We start from the raw sequence: 14,963 nt of genomic DNA on the forward strand, positions 1-14,963 counted from the left end.
AATCAAATCAAACAGAAAATAAATAAATATAAAATAGAAACAAAAAAAAACAAAAAAAAATAAATAAAACTAAATTAATAACAAAAGAAAAAAAAGGAATAATAATAAACGCATAGAAAGCACCTAAGCCCAAAGGACACACGAATCCTGTGCTGGCCGCACTCGAAACTCCCGACTCAGCCAGAGCGCTCCACGTTCAGAGTTCGAGCAAAAAAGTGACCGAAATTTGAGCTGAGCTAAATATGTTGGCCTCACACACCAGCACATATATTCGCACACACACACACACACACACACACACATATATATATATACATATATAATATGTATATAATGCCTTCATATATTTTTTTAAATTTTTTTTATATGTCTAAAAGGCAAACTCAGTGCGCAGGCAGCAAAACGCTTTACATAAGTTCTCAAAGCTCCTTTTGTAATGTTTTTTTTTTGTATTTTTTTTCAAGTGCCGAAAACGAAGAAGAAAACAGAAAACTAAGCAAAACATATATACCAAAATATATATAGATATATATATATATATATATGTGTGTAGTTTATATAAGTAAATTTGTTCAATATATATATATATATATCTAGTATTTCTTGATGTTGTTGTTGTTGTTGTTTGACGCGCGTGCTAGTGTTTGTCTGTGCGTGTTGGCCGCAAGAGTTGTGCGTTGCCAGCAGCACATGTGTCACTGTGTGTGTGTGTTTGTTTCGAAAACGTGGCGTATACTTGATGTGAGCAGACAAAAGATTGCGTATACGCCTCGACTACATGGCTAAATGCGAATGCATAACTTGCACTTTGTTTGAAACGGCAGCGAGGGCAGCGCTTAAGTAGGCAACGAAAAATTTACAAACACCCAACACACACACGCACACATAGGCACGCACGCACGCTGTGTGTGTTTTTGGAGTGCTTTTGAAGTGTTCCCTTTGTGTACGTGTGTGTGTGTGTGTGTGTGTGTTTGGACTTTCGATTTTTCGTGGCTTGTCTTCAACTTATTGTTGTTGCTCTGAGTCCTGTGCTTGTTTAGGCTATGTTTGTGTGTGTGTGTGCGCTTATAACTGTTTCTGGCATGTCCCTTTTTCCAAGCGCGCATATGCCCTGTCTGTGTGTGTGTGTGTGTGTGTGTGTGTGTAAGGCAATGCCAACAAGCAGGACGACGTCTGCGCTGGCACGAAACTCAACTCAGCACAGCTAAGCAAAGCAAAGCAAAGCAGAGCAGAGCAGGGCAGGGTAGGGCAGAGCAGGGCGAAGCGGAGCAGCACACAATTCAACTTAACTCAACTCGAAAAATAGCAGCGCAAAGCCGAACAGTCGCACACCCTGCACTGTGCTGGGTAGGGCAACTCACAGCCAGGCACACAGTCCGTCACTCAGTCAGTTTGTCAGTTCGTCATTCTGTCAGTTAGGCTGGCAGCGCTGGCGCCTCGCTAACTGGCTAAACTAAGGCAGTATGTAAGCCACCAGGCCCCCCCACCCTTGCCCCTGAGAGAGTGGGAGTGAGAGAGAGAGACTGTGGCCCGTACCCTAGACGCCCCTACGCCTGTGGCAGCGCAACACGCGCGTGTGCCATATCGCGTTTTGTGTTGTGCGCAAAAAAGAGCCGAGCGACAAACGAAAGCGACGAACGGCGAACTGGCAACTGGAAAAGGAAAAGGAAAAGGCACAGAGACACGGACACGGACACGGACGGGTACAGAGGCAGAGGCAGGGACAGGGACTGGGGCAGGGACAGGGGCAGGGACATTGCTGCTAGCTGAGGACGAGGGCGAGGACGACGAGCCTTTGCTGGGTAGGCCAAAAACAAAAAAAAAGAAGAAAAATTTGCCTGAATGCCTCTTCTGCCTGGTTGTCGTCGTCGTCGTCGTCGTCGTCGTCGTCGTATTTCGTTTCTCCTACTTTCTGCTACTCTGACAGCCAACGAAAATTGTGCAACGCTTTTGAAGTTTGTTTGCTTGTCTAGCACGGCAGCAGCAGCAGCAACAGCAACAACAACAACATCAGCACCAGCATTCACAATTTCGCCTGCAGCGTAAAAGTATGCAACAGAATTTTCTAAATAAGCCAAGCGCTCAATGGTGTTGCCAGCCATCTCCCCCTTCCACTCCTATTCGCTGCTGCACTTCAATAAATTTCAGCTCCAATTTTAGCCGTTAGCTCAGTTTTTTATTGAGGCGACACACTGACGTATGTATCCATACATATATGTATGTGGCAAAGTCAATAAAGTTAATGGCACTTTCTAATGAGCAAATAGTTCGCATTCGATTGGGCCAGCCAGCCCAACTGCTGGCCTCACTCTTGCTGCTGCTCTTTATATAACAACAATGTGAGCCAAAATGCCAAAAACAAAAAAAAGAAAACCAAAAACCGGAAACCAATTGGCTGCAGCATTTGTGCACAGTTTTCTATCGCGTGAGCAAAAAGTGCTGCATACTTGCGGGCGCAGCTTGAAAACCAAAGCAGCTTAAAGCTGAATAACTCAACGCTTGCTCTCTCCCCCATCTCTTTCTCTGCTTGGCATTAGAAAATAGAAATCTCACATTGTGTGTGAGTTCATTTATTTGCCAGCGACGTTCGGGCGCTTAAAAATATATATATATATAAATTTATATATATGTATATGTATTGGCAATCAGAACAGCAGCTGCCCAAAGGTTATCCAGTTCGCTGGCCCATGTGCGTGTGCTCATTTGCCTTGTCCATTGTCCGCAGTTGATTGTTGCTATTCAATTGGTTTTTCTTGTTCAGCTGCTGATTGTGTTGTTGGCCGTGCTAAATTTACATAACGTAAATGCGGCATAAATAAATTATTAAATACGTGTGCTGCAACAATAGATTGAATGCGGACAGCACAAAAAGGACACACACATACCAGCCACCCACAGACACACACACACACAGGCTGGTTGCCCTAAGCCAACCCGAAAATGTATGCTATAGTTTTTGTGTGACAGCCCACGGGCGTTTGCCATAATCCCATTTCACTTTGATTGCCCAGCAGAATTTCGATTCCGTAACGATTCCACCAAATTACGCGTGCTCCAGTGTGTCTGTCTGTGTGTGTGTGTGTTTACACGTACACTAAAGCAATAATTTTAGAAGCAGCGCTAAATGGCTTTTGCCGCAGTTTTAGAATATTTCCTTAATTATTTACTAATTTTCGCACATATTTCAAATAATAATTTTGCTTGAAATTAGCAAGAATAAAAAGCGATTTATTTGTAGTAAATTTACGTATATAAAAATATATATGATCTTTTCTGTTGCGATTAGAATTCAGATTCCGAACAATCTGAAAGCTGCCTGAGTAGATGAAAATATTTCACTCGAACGCTCAAATACTTCTTCTATTATCGGCTTAAAGCTGGTTAAGCGAAAATTTTAATACGAGCTTAGAATTACTTCGCTCGCTCCGGCTTAGCGCTGCAAATCTGCTTTCATGCCAGCAATTGTGCACACGCATGTATGTATGCATGTATGTGTGAGTGTGTGTACTTGTGGAAAGTATTAAGTATTTAATTACAATTTTGCATACGAACTAAGTGAACATTTGTGTAATTGAGTGGCAATTGAGTTTCACTGAGTTGAGTCGAAGCTTCATGGAATTTTACTATATAATTAAAGTTATGTCTGTGTGTGTGGGAAATGATGTGAGTGCAGTGGCCAGTGGCAATGGCAATTAAATGCAATGTGGAGCGGATCAGCAGGTCATAATGATTTGTGATAATGGCTAGGCTATTTTTATAGGGCATATAACTTATAATGGGCCGTTGGTTGCGGCTGCCAGAATGGTTAAGGCACGGCCCAGTCAGACTGGTGCCAAGTGTTTCGAAATGCTTCGACTTGCGGCGAGTTGCGGCGAGAGCTGGCCACCAATTTGATGACCTAAAAATAGCATAAGAAGTCAAGTCACTAAGGCACGCGGCGAACAGCGGCAAAGTAGCACAACAAAACTTGTGTTGACAACGGGCGAACGAACGAACGGACTACGGCTGGGAACGAGGTGGAGGTCGGTGGACGAGTGGCGCAGGCGACACGAGAGCGAAACGAAACGAACCGAAGCGAGAGCGCGCAGCGAATTCGTTGTCGCGGCAAAAGACGGCATCGAGCGATTGCTGCTGCAGCCTTTTTCGGTTGCGATTACGGCAGAGCAACGGGTTTTTAAGAGGTGGACAGGGCGAGCGAGAGGAACAAGAACAGGGAGAGGAAGAGGGGCATGGTGTAGTCTGCACAGTTAACGGCATTTGGTGATTTTATTTCTTTTCTTTTCTAACTTTGCTGCAGTTGTAAAAGAATACAAAATAACTCTTGAAAATACTTAGTTGAAAGCTACATTTTGCTGCTGTTAAATGAATAGTGAAAGCTGCTCTCTCCCTCTCCACCTCTCTCTCTCTCTCTCTCTCTCGCTGTCTGTCTTGCTCACACTGTGTGTCTCTCATTATGTCTTTCTATTTGCCTCTCTTCTCAATTGTGCTCTCTGAAGGGCCCTGCAGCCCTGCGTCTCTCACCGCCTTTGATTCGGCGTTGCCTGCGTTACTCACGTGCGCGCGAAAGTATGCTACAATAATCCGCTTGAAGCTCCAAAGTTGCATAAACATAAACAAACTGCGCTGCGCTGCGCTGCACTGCGCTAAGTAGACAATTCTCGCTGTTGTTGGTTTTTTTTTCGGTGAATTGTATTTATACCTAATTTTTTTCAAGTGTATTGTGCTTTTTGTTCTGGTGCTCAAGTAACACGAACGAGCCACAACAGTTGGTGCTAGCAAAAGTCACAAGAAGAGGAAAATAAATGCATTGGAAAAACTATTTAAACTGAGCTGTCGACTCAATGGAAATCACTTAAAATTTACAAATTGTCAAAGTAACAAAAATAACAGTCAGCAGTGGCTGCAATAACAACAATCGATCAATCAATCAATCAATATCATTGAGAAATCATACAAAGCACGAGAACAACAATAAGTTAAATCAACTGAAAACCAAGTCACATCAAATACAAATACAATTGCGCCGGCTTTATAGAACACACACACACAGACACTTACACGCACACGCACACACAGACACAGATACACAAACAAAAGTTCGAAGCACGCACATGAACGTTAATTCTCGTTGCTTCTGCCACGGCAAAGGCAACGTCAATGGCTACGGCTCCTGTTACGGCAGCGATTACACGCACACATACACACACACACACACACACACGCATACATGTTCATGTTCTTGTGCCTGTTCGCTAACATTGTTGAAATTTTGAAATTTGTTCACAGCGCTGGGAACCAACAAAATAAAACAAAAAATTTAAAAAAATAACAAAAAAAAAACCAAAAAAAAAAAAAAACACACACACAAAACCAAACAAACAGCAATAATCACAAATAGCGCGTTCGCATTGCCCTAAAGAAATAACAACAACAACAAAAAAGTGGGAAAAAATTGTGTAAATTGTTTTTTTACGCGCCGCGTCGTCGTCATCCTTCAGAGCCATCAAAGCGCCGTCATTTGTGTTTGTTGATGCAGTTTCATGTGTAGGCTACAACAGCAACAGCAACAATAGTTAACAGCAATATTTGTGGCAGCTTATTGCAACAACAGCAACAGCAGCAAACACAGCAACAGCAGCAGCAGCAGCAACAGCAACAGCAAACAATAAGCATCAACAAACAACAATAGACGCAGCAGCAGCAGCAGCAACAAAGGCACAACATCGATTGACATCGATTAACGGTAAGTTTGGCATGCATAACATATATATATATAAATATATATAGATATATATCGTGATATGTGTGATCGGAGTTGGGTCAGAAGGAGTCGCAGCTAATTGCTGGCCATGATTATGTCACTAATGAGCCGAGCAATTGAAAACGCTAAGACACTTGGCAAACACTTGCTGCCACACACACACACACACGCACACACAGAGAGGCTTTTCTTCATTTTGTTGGCCTACTGCACAACCTTTTGGTGGCTTTTGGAGGGCAAACTTGAGGCACTGTCGCTGGCAGACCAAAAAAAAAAAAAGGAAGAAAAAACGGGCCAATACATGCCCCACTGAGCGTTAAGTTTCGTTAAGAAACATACCAAAATAATTGTATCTTCGAGATACAAGATTGTACCACAGCCAGAGAGTCAAACAGGATGTGTGTGTGGCGCTGAGAAGGCGCAGGCGCTCGCTCTGGCCACAAATGCTAACCCACTCGCTCGCTCCTTTTCACACACACTCGCTCACTCGCTCGCTCGCTCGCTCGCTCGCTCTCTACTGCCCATACTCTCGCACAAACTCTCTCTCTCTTGCCCTCTGCTAGCCTTGCTTTGTGCTTATGTATATGTAAAATTCATTGACTAACAACATGCGAGCAATGTTGTGTGTGTGTGTGTGTGTGTGTAGGTTAGTTAATCAATTTTTGCATTGTTAAATCATATTGCTACACTCTTGATTAATCATTTGCAGCAAATGCATTTTTCATAGCATACTTTTCAGCGCCACCTGCAAAGGCCCTGCCCTCTGTGTTCGTGTGTTTGCAACTTGAGCTGTGCCATTTGTTTGATTTGATTTGCAATTTCAAGCTGAGCCTACAATTTGCTTCATTCACACACCCACACACACACACATATATATATATATTTAAGCATAAATTGATGCTCATGTGTCTGCGTGCGTGTTGCGTGTATAAAAACATGTCGAAATATCGAACTGACCTACTTTCCTGCGCACACATATACGTATTTACTTAAATTATATACACATATGTGTATATATGTTTATATTGACACACACACACACACACATATTGACAGTGGCCAAGAGTGCTTTGACCTTAGCGCAGGCAGCTTACATAAGCCGAAAGCACAATCGAAAATTAATTCAAAATTTCGAGAGAATTCTGTTCCATAGCTTAGCCAACTTCAGCTATTGTTGGCCAATTCCCATTGCTTTGGCTAAATGCTTGCTAACTAATTGCTCTCGTTACGCATTGCCATTGATTTCAATGCCAGCTGAACTGAACTCAGCTCAACTCAGGTCAGGTCAGCTCAGCTCAGCTCAGGTTCTCAGGTATTTTGCGCTGCATTCCATGGTCAATCATATGTCATTTGAGTTAATTGCTAATTCCAAGAAATTGCCATAATTATGGCACTGCATGCACTTTGTGTTCGCATCGCAATTGCAATTATGCGTGCAACTTCAATCACAATTAAATGGCATTTGCGCCTGCCACACGAGCAACGCACACATTATTCAAATATTTCATTTATTTTTCATTGCCATTTGGCCTGTGTCAAAGAATTCCAGGAAAATGCCAGAAATTCAATTCATTTTTCATGATTTAAATAAATTTCATTTTAATAAGTAAGCTTTGCTCTGAGTGTGGGTGTGTGCGTGTGTAGTTGGAGCAGTTATTTGTGACAATTACTTGAAGCTTAAAGTTCCAGTTTGGCTTAGGCTTAGATACATGGGCCTTGGCCTTCAATTTCGATAGGCATACAGCGCAGTCCATGTTTTTATGTACAATAAACTCAAGCTGAAATAAATTTAAAACTGTTTCAAGTTTAATAAAAATTTGTTAAAATATATTGAGCCTAAGTAGGCAAGGCAAGCAGAGACGTCTCTGATTGAATAGCTCGACCCACGCCAATTTCTTCGAGTGCATTTCGCATACATTTATCGATTGTCAATTGCATTCAGTTTTTTTTTTATTTTCTGTTTTGTTTGCGTTTAATTGGAATGCATTTAATGCCTATCGTTAGCTGCGCTAATCCAATTAGCCACTCACGCAAATGGGTTCAATGTGCGCGACGTGCCGCAGTTGCAGCAGCAGCAGCAGCAGCAGCCACGAGTGCATTGCTCCACATTACCACGATAATTATTGAATTCATAATGAATAAATACACTAATGTGCGCCTTCGTCTATTTGTTTTTCATTTCAATTGCAGCATCGTGCTAAGCGGCGGGCGCTACTCGAACATGGCGCCTCGGATATAGTTGTAGCTTTAATGTAGCAGGCGACATCCATGTGCCTCATGTGAGTATTACCAAAGATAGCGAAGGCTTGCCGCACGAACTTCATCGGCTCAACGTATTTTCGCCATTTTGTTTTCTTTTTTTCAGGCCTTGGAAATCTAAGGCTCTCATCGTTGGCCGCATAGACAATGACAGAAGATTCCGACTCGATATCTGAGGAAGAACGCAGTTTGTTCCGTCCCTTTACCCGCGAATCATTGGTGCAAATTGAACAACGCATTGCCGCTGAACATGAAAAGCAAAAGGAGCTGGAAAGAAAGAGAGCCGAGGGAGAGGTGGTAATTATTTCTAGCTGAATGTTGTCTGCTAATGCCTACAAATATGTATTCTGTGCTATTTTGTGTCTCTTCTGTCTAATCTGTTATCGATAACTATAATTCTAATACTAATTCTTATTGAGTATAACGATATTCGATGGTCGATGTTTTTGATTGATCGATGCTCGGTTTTCGATACAATTTGAAATGTACCACAGTCGATACTTATCGATAATCGATTTTCGATGTTTATCGATTATTTGGTAATTGATTTTCAAGTTGTCGATTGTTGTGGTGATAATTATGCATGTACAGCAGTCGATACTTATCGATTATCAACTTTCGACGTATGTCGATTATTTGCCAATAATTATGTGTGTACAGCAATCGATATTTATCGATGACCGATTTTCGATGCATATCGATGCTTTGGTAACTCAGCTTTCGATTGTTTTAGCTAACAATCGAAATGTACAACAATCGAAACTTATCGATAATCGTTGATCGTTAACGTTAAACGCTACTGTGCGCTTTTGTTCGTGCTTAAACGTCTATTGAATATGTATCTATTATATATATATATCTATCTAATCCATATACCAGAACACCTATCTAACTGTACCTAAAATATTGCTATTATTACTACTACTACTACTACTACTAAGTACTAATATTACTTGCTACTAACCTATATATGCTAACCCAATGCCAAGTAATACTCCAGAAAAGAATTCCGCCATCAGCTAATCTGACTATCAAACAGTATTTGAAGCCTTCCAAACAGTGGATTTGTTTTCGTACCCTCGAATATTTAATCGTACTACTCGTATTTCCTCAGAGACCCCATTTTCTATCTTTGCAATGTCAAGGTGTCCTCCCACAACATACCGACTCTTGCCATCCTGCTCTGCTTTAAATCTATTCACATCTCATATTTGACAAACTCTTTACGGCTTTATCGAGCACACATCATATCCCAGCTCCATTCAATCTAAGCTATACTATATATATAGTATATGTGTATATGTAAATCTATTTGCTCTGCTCACATCTCGCTGCTTCGAAACATTTAAGAAAACCTTAAAAAGTGCTTGGCCCTTGTCCTGTCGGACGGCTTGGACCCAACATACTATATGTATATGTATATCTCTCTCTTTCCGTCTCTCTCTCTTTCTCTCACTCTCTCTCTGTCTATCTCACTCTCTCTCTCTGTCTCTCTGCACACTCTCTATCTAGTTTATGCTCAACTTTCCCGTATCAAGTATTTCGCAATCTAATCCCTGATAATGCAGCTGCTTAAGAAAGTTGATTTCATTTACCATTTTACCGTAATTAGTCCAGCTAGAGTATTTTGTGTTTTTGTTAAACCCCAACGTGCCCCACTCCACATCCACATCCACTTGGGTTTACTTGTCTAGAACTTTTCCGTGCTTAATGTGGACTATGTTTATTTGAGTCGATGTCACTTTGTTGTTTTTCCTTCTTATTATGATTTGAACAAAATTCAAAAACAACTTGATCAAAATAACTGTATTGTTCTATAATTTATGTTGTTTGTCGTATTACGTATGTATTCTTAAATGCCTCACAGTTTCCCCCAAAAATCGTAAATCGTATTATCCACAAAGAAAAAATTTAATTCCAGTCATAATCGTTGTACGTTCGTTTGTTCGTTTGTTTGTTTGTTTAATTGTTTAACCATATTGAGAGTAAGAATTGTATATTCCTATACTATTGGCCTCGTAATGTGTTTTAATCGTGTATAATACATATATGTATGTATCTATCTATATATATCTTGACTATATTTCATTATTGTGTATTCAAATATTTGAGTTCGCAGCAAATTTCTTTATTGTCAACGGCAAAAAGTTTGTTTTTCTTCTTTGATTGACTCCTGAGTTTTGATTATCGCTTTCATTTGTCTTACTTTGATCTTTGTTTGATTTCTGTGTGAGCTCATTAACTAATGTTCTGTACCTCGAATCAATAAATCACTGGACCTTGTGTGCGCGCGGCTATGCACCTCACAATCTCCATGGCCGTCGCGTTTCGTTTCGTTTCGTTTCGTTTCGTTTGTGTAAATACTAAAAGTTCAAGTCATTTAATGCGTACGTACGTCTCAGCCATTAAACAACACAACACCAGTTCCTGTGCCAATACCAATACCAATGCCAATACCTAGACCAACACCAACTCCAGGCCATAGAACATCAAACATTGTCCATCACATGCATAAATGTGTAATTCCTGTAGCTGCGACTCACACATATATATATAAACATTAATCAAATTGAACTATACTTATATAAAGAACAAACAAAAATCAATAATAATTACATATAATAACTAGCTACGTAGTGCCAATAAACAAGAAGCAGCGAAAAAGTGCCAAAGCCGCCAGCTGTTCAAAAGCTGACTGCTATGAAACCAATGCAGCGAGCATTGCCTTTCAAATGTTGTACAGAAATTTTCAACTAAACTCAACTAAAGAAACTTGCTTCCTCTAAGCGCTCTCTCTCTCCCTCCCTCTCTCCCTCTCTCTCTCTCTCTCTCATTCTCTCTCTCTAAATTTGTACAAATATAGATTAATCAAATCACATAAGCATATTTCATAACAAATCTCATGTGCGCACTTAATCTATTCAGCATTCAGATTCAAAATTAAACAAAGTCTTGTCTTCTGTACAACGGAAACACACAAACACACGTCACGGCTCTTGTCTACTCTATCGCTTCCCTCTCGCCCTCTCTCTCTCTGTCTCGCTTTCGATCTATACACCTGTTCATTTGTCTCTCTCTCTCGCTCTGTCTATGCCCCGCTCTCTCCCCAGTCAGAATTTCCTTGTATAAATAGGACTTATCAATGAACCTGAAAGGCTTACGTATTATGATTATTATCTTGAAGAATGCTAAACGTTTCACATACATATATATAAATCTCTATATATATATAATTATTTTCTATTTATGTTTTCGTTTTTTCGTGTACTTTTTTCTTTTATTTTTTTACAACTTTTTCTCTACTTTGAATGCTCCCCAAACGAAACTTTTGCGCGCTGCTGTCTGGAAACGAAAACCGAAAATGAACAATAAACCAATATGAAACACAAAAAAAAACATAATTATAACAAAATCAATTTATAACTATTAACAATTTGGCGCTTGCCTAACGCTAAAAAAAAATTTAAAAATCTCAAATTTTCTACCATTTTATTTAACTCAACTTTTACATAATTCCCGCAAAAAAAACCGCAATAAATCAATCAATGCCCTAAACCAAATACCAAATCCAAATCTTCTTTCAGCCGCAATATGGTCGCAAGAAAAAACAAAAAGAAGTAAGATTTCCACAGAACTTTTAGTCTCTAAAACACAGAACAAAAAACAACGAATAACGAACCTCTACCCTCCGCCCCCAACCCCTAACACCCGCTCAACAACAACTGCCAAGCACATACACAAAAAAAAAAAAAGAAATGAAAATACATTAAAAACCCAAAAACTCAACGAAATTTAAAAAAAAGAACCAGAAAAAAATACCAACAAAAATTCAACAAACTAAAAACTGAAATTCAAATAAAGCTTTTCATTTGTTTTGCCTTTTATTTGGAACTTTATGCCAAAATTTGTTAATTATTAGCCGCATATTTTTGTTTTTACTGTAATTGCTTCTAACTTTATTCGTATCCGTATTCGTATTCGTATTCGTATTCGTCTAAGTATTCGTAATCCTAATCGTAATCGTATTCGTAACTCGTATTATTGATATGCGTATAATTCCCTGTACAAATTAGTTCTACTTGGTGCAACACTTGCCAAATACTCAGACTTATCCTAAGTATATATATATATATCTATGCATATATATACATATACATATATATATATGCCATATACTTTCTATGTATCTACTACTTTTGCTTATCAAATAACTCACCTCTACTCAATACTCGTAAATATGTTTTCGGCGCGTGTCTATATACTTCCCGTCTATATCAAAGTGCAGCTTTTTAATGCATATTTTATATATATATATATATCTACAATTTCTACTTTATTTGCCAAATACAAAATCTTCTTTGAGACGCGTCTGGCAATATTTGTTTGCAACTCAGCCAGCTCAGCGCTTACACTGTGCAACACAGTTTTGTTTTGCACTTTTCACTTTTTGTTCTCATTTATCTTAAGCCTATGCTGAATGTGGCTTAACAGCAATGCCATTAGTCTGCTCAGAGTGCAATGCACGACTAAGAGATACCCTGTAGGTATCTGGCAAGCAAATACCCTTTATTATATATGCCTTTGGTAATATAGCTAATTTGTTATATAATCTATACAAGAAACTTGACCTATTTAGCTCTTGATCTGTTATCGATTTTTATCGATTTAGTAAAAATGTATAGAATATATGAAGATTCATCTAGATGACCTCTTTGTCAAGGCCAATGAGAAGCGCTAGGGCAACTGCAATGTGGATCTTGTTTAGGAATATATATAGCTTGTGGCCTATATATAAACAATATAGTTCGCTTAATCAGGCCTCAGTATGCAAACGTAATCAAAGTCTAAAGTAAACGAATCGTAATTCCATTTAATAATTCCAAATTCAATATAAAATTCTAAGAACTCGTGAAGCTTTCAATTAATGGCTTATAATCGACCTCGATACACTTATCGATTTATGTTTACCTAATGCCATAGACCAAACTATAGTTGCACAGTGTTTTAACTACTGAATCAAAGTCACAAAGTTGCGCTTGCTCGTGCTTAAATGGCTTCTTGGCCACTGATTTGCGATGCCCCACAGCCGCCTGCTGGCTGCAGCATCGACTGGCGTTTATTGCCTGAGCTGTGCTAATGCGCTTATAAGCAAAGGACTCAAAGGATTTTCAATCACTAAAGCCATATATTGAAGTTGCACAACAAAGCAGAGGCTTTCTCTCCCTCTCCCACTCTTTCCCCCCTTTCCTCTCCTTCTCTCGCCATATATACAGTTAAGTATATATTCAAATGCGTTCACAATTACGAATCTGCTTCTAGTAATACTCGTCTAACTATGTAAGACAATAACTCGCTAAAAACATATTTATGCCGCTTACTTTTCTATATATATATATATATATATTTTACAATTTTCTATGTGTGCGTGCGTGTGAGTGTGTGTGAGTTGTAAGGCTTAGCTCAGGTTCAGTTAACGATTTCTTTTGACCATACTATGCAGATGTCTGATGATTTATGCGAGCAATTGCCAAATTGTTTGTCTCTGTGACAATTAACACGAAATTTCGCATTGCCGAGCACATAATTAACGGTATAATATATATCATATATAATATTATACTGCATACATCCCAGATATACATACATAAATCACAATATATATCATGCGAATGGTGACTCATCGTGCAGTAAGTGGGTAACTGGTAAATTGAGAAGTAAGTGCTCAAAACTCAATGACAACAGCAACAACTACAACAACAACAACAATAACTACATTAGCAACAGCCACAACAACAACGACAACAACAACAACAACTGATATTAATTATAATAGCCGCAAACTTTGGCATTTGAAACGAAGTTAATGCGCAGCTTTTTCGCTTTCTCTACTCATATAATTTGAATACTGCATACCCTGTAAATTGTGGGGTCACAAAGGGGGTATACTAGTTGAGGCGCAAGCATATAAATTTGCCTAAATTTGGCAGTACTTTGTCCGTCTACTCTCTCTATTTATCTCGCTCTAACTCTGCTGTATACCCTGTAATTAGCGGTAAGGGGTATGCCAGTTACGCTGCTGCATAGATAGCTTCAATTCGATCAATAATTTATATGTGCAAGTCCGTGCTTTAGCTACAAGCTCTCTCTAGTCACAGTGTATACCCTGTAAATGGTGGCAAAAGGGTAGGGTATAATACACGAGCAAACAACTAACAAAATTTAATTAAATTTGAAATTTAATGGCCCGCCTTCGGGCTAGCTCAGCTACTATGTGCTATACCCTGTAACTGAGTGGAAGTGAAGCGTATCAGACTTAGAAAATACGCACAAATTTAGATTAATTTTTCTAGCTATTAGTCCTACATGGTATACCCTGTAAATGTCTAAAAGTAAGGGGTATATATTAATGCAGCTTTATACAAGAATTTATGAATAAATTGAGTTAAATTTTCGCTTTTCATCAGAATTTTTGACCTCTACTCGCAGGGCATTGGCCTGGGGATAAACCCGAAATTGTATTCGAAGCGCTTAAGCTGCGCACTAAGTGCGGCAATTAATTAGACAGAAGCTACTCTACAGGCAATTTGTGTTGAGTTGTTTTTAATTTGTAGCTGCTTGCTTGTTCAACTCTAGTTCTATACATAGATAGCTGACTGCCTAATTATACCTAGTGCAATGCCTTCTAGCTGGCATCAAGTAGCTCTACTGTGTGTGTGCGTGTGTGTGTGTGCAACATAATTGCATTTGCATGTTGCATCTTAGTCTAAGCTAGATTTGTAGAAGGCATCAAATTCATTGTCCTGAAATATTTCATACATATGGCAACGCCAAACACACGAATATGGCAGCCCCGAAATGCCAAAGGTAGTCCAAATATAGCGTCCGCCTACATATGGCTAAAAGTGGCCTTTAAACTGGCAAAGGTAATCAATCTGTTAGTGAA

General features: G+C 39.4%; 1 protein-coding gene across 50 annotated transcripts in view; it reads left to right on the top strand.

Annotated features, from left to right (window-relative positions):
- The first annotated feature begins 5,336 nt into the window (after window positions 1-5,336).
- The window catches only part of LOC111596842 (sodium channel protein para), a 70,254-nt gene continuing 60,627 nt past the window's right edge, over window positions 5,337-14,963 (top strand). For 43 of the 50 annotated variants that reach the window (XM_023311217.2, XM_023311226.2, XM_023311215.2 and 40 more), the window contains exons 1-3: window positions 5,337-5,743; window positions 7,952-8,317; window positions 11,605-11,637. In XM_023311217.2, the coding sequence (XP_023166985.2) occupies window positions 8,168-8,317; window positions 11,605-11,637 (183 nt within the window). In that variant the 5' untranslated portion in view covers window positions 5,337-5,743; window positions 7,952-8,167. Of the gene's footprint in view, window positions 5,744-7,724; window positions 8,318-11,604; window positions 11,638-14,963 lie in introns of those variants that run through there. The other 7 variants (XM_023311268.2, XM_023311235.2, XM_030224040.1 and 4 more) reach the window with 3 other exon arrangements.

This window comes from Drosophila hydei, unplaced genomic scaffold (assembly GCF_003285905.1).
Source record: "Drosophila hydei strain 15085-1641.00,03,60 unplaced genomic scaffold, DhydRS2 tig00000339-arrow-arrow-pilon, whole genome shotgun sequence".
Lineage (NCBI taxonomy): Eukaryota > Metazoa > Arthropoda > Insecta > Diptera > Drosophilidae > Drosophila > Drosophila hydei.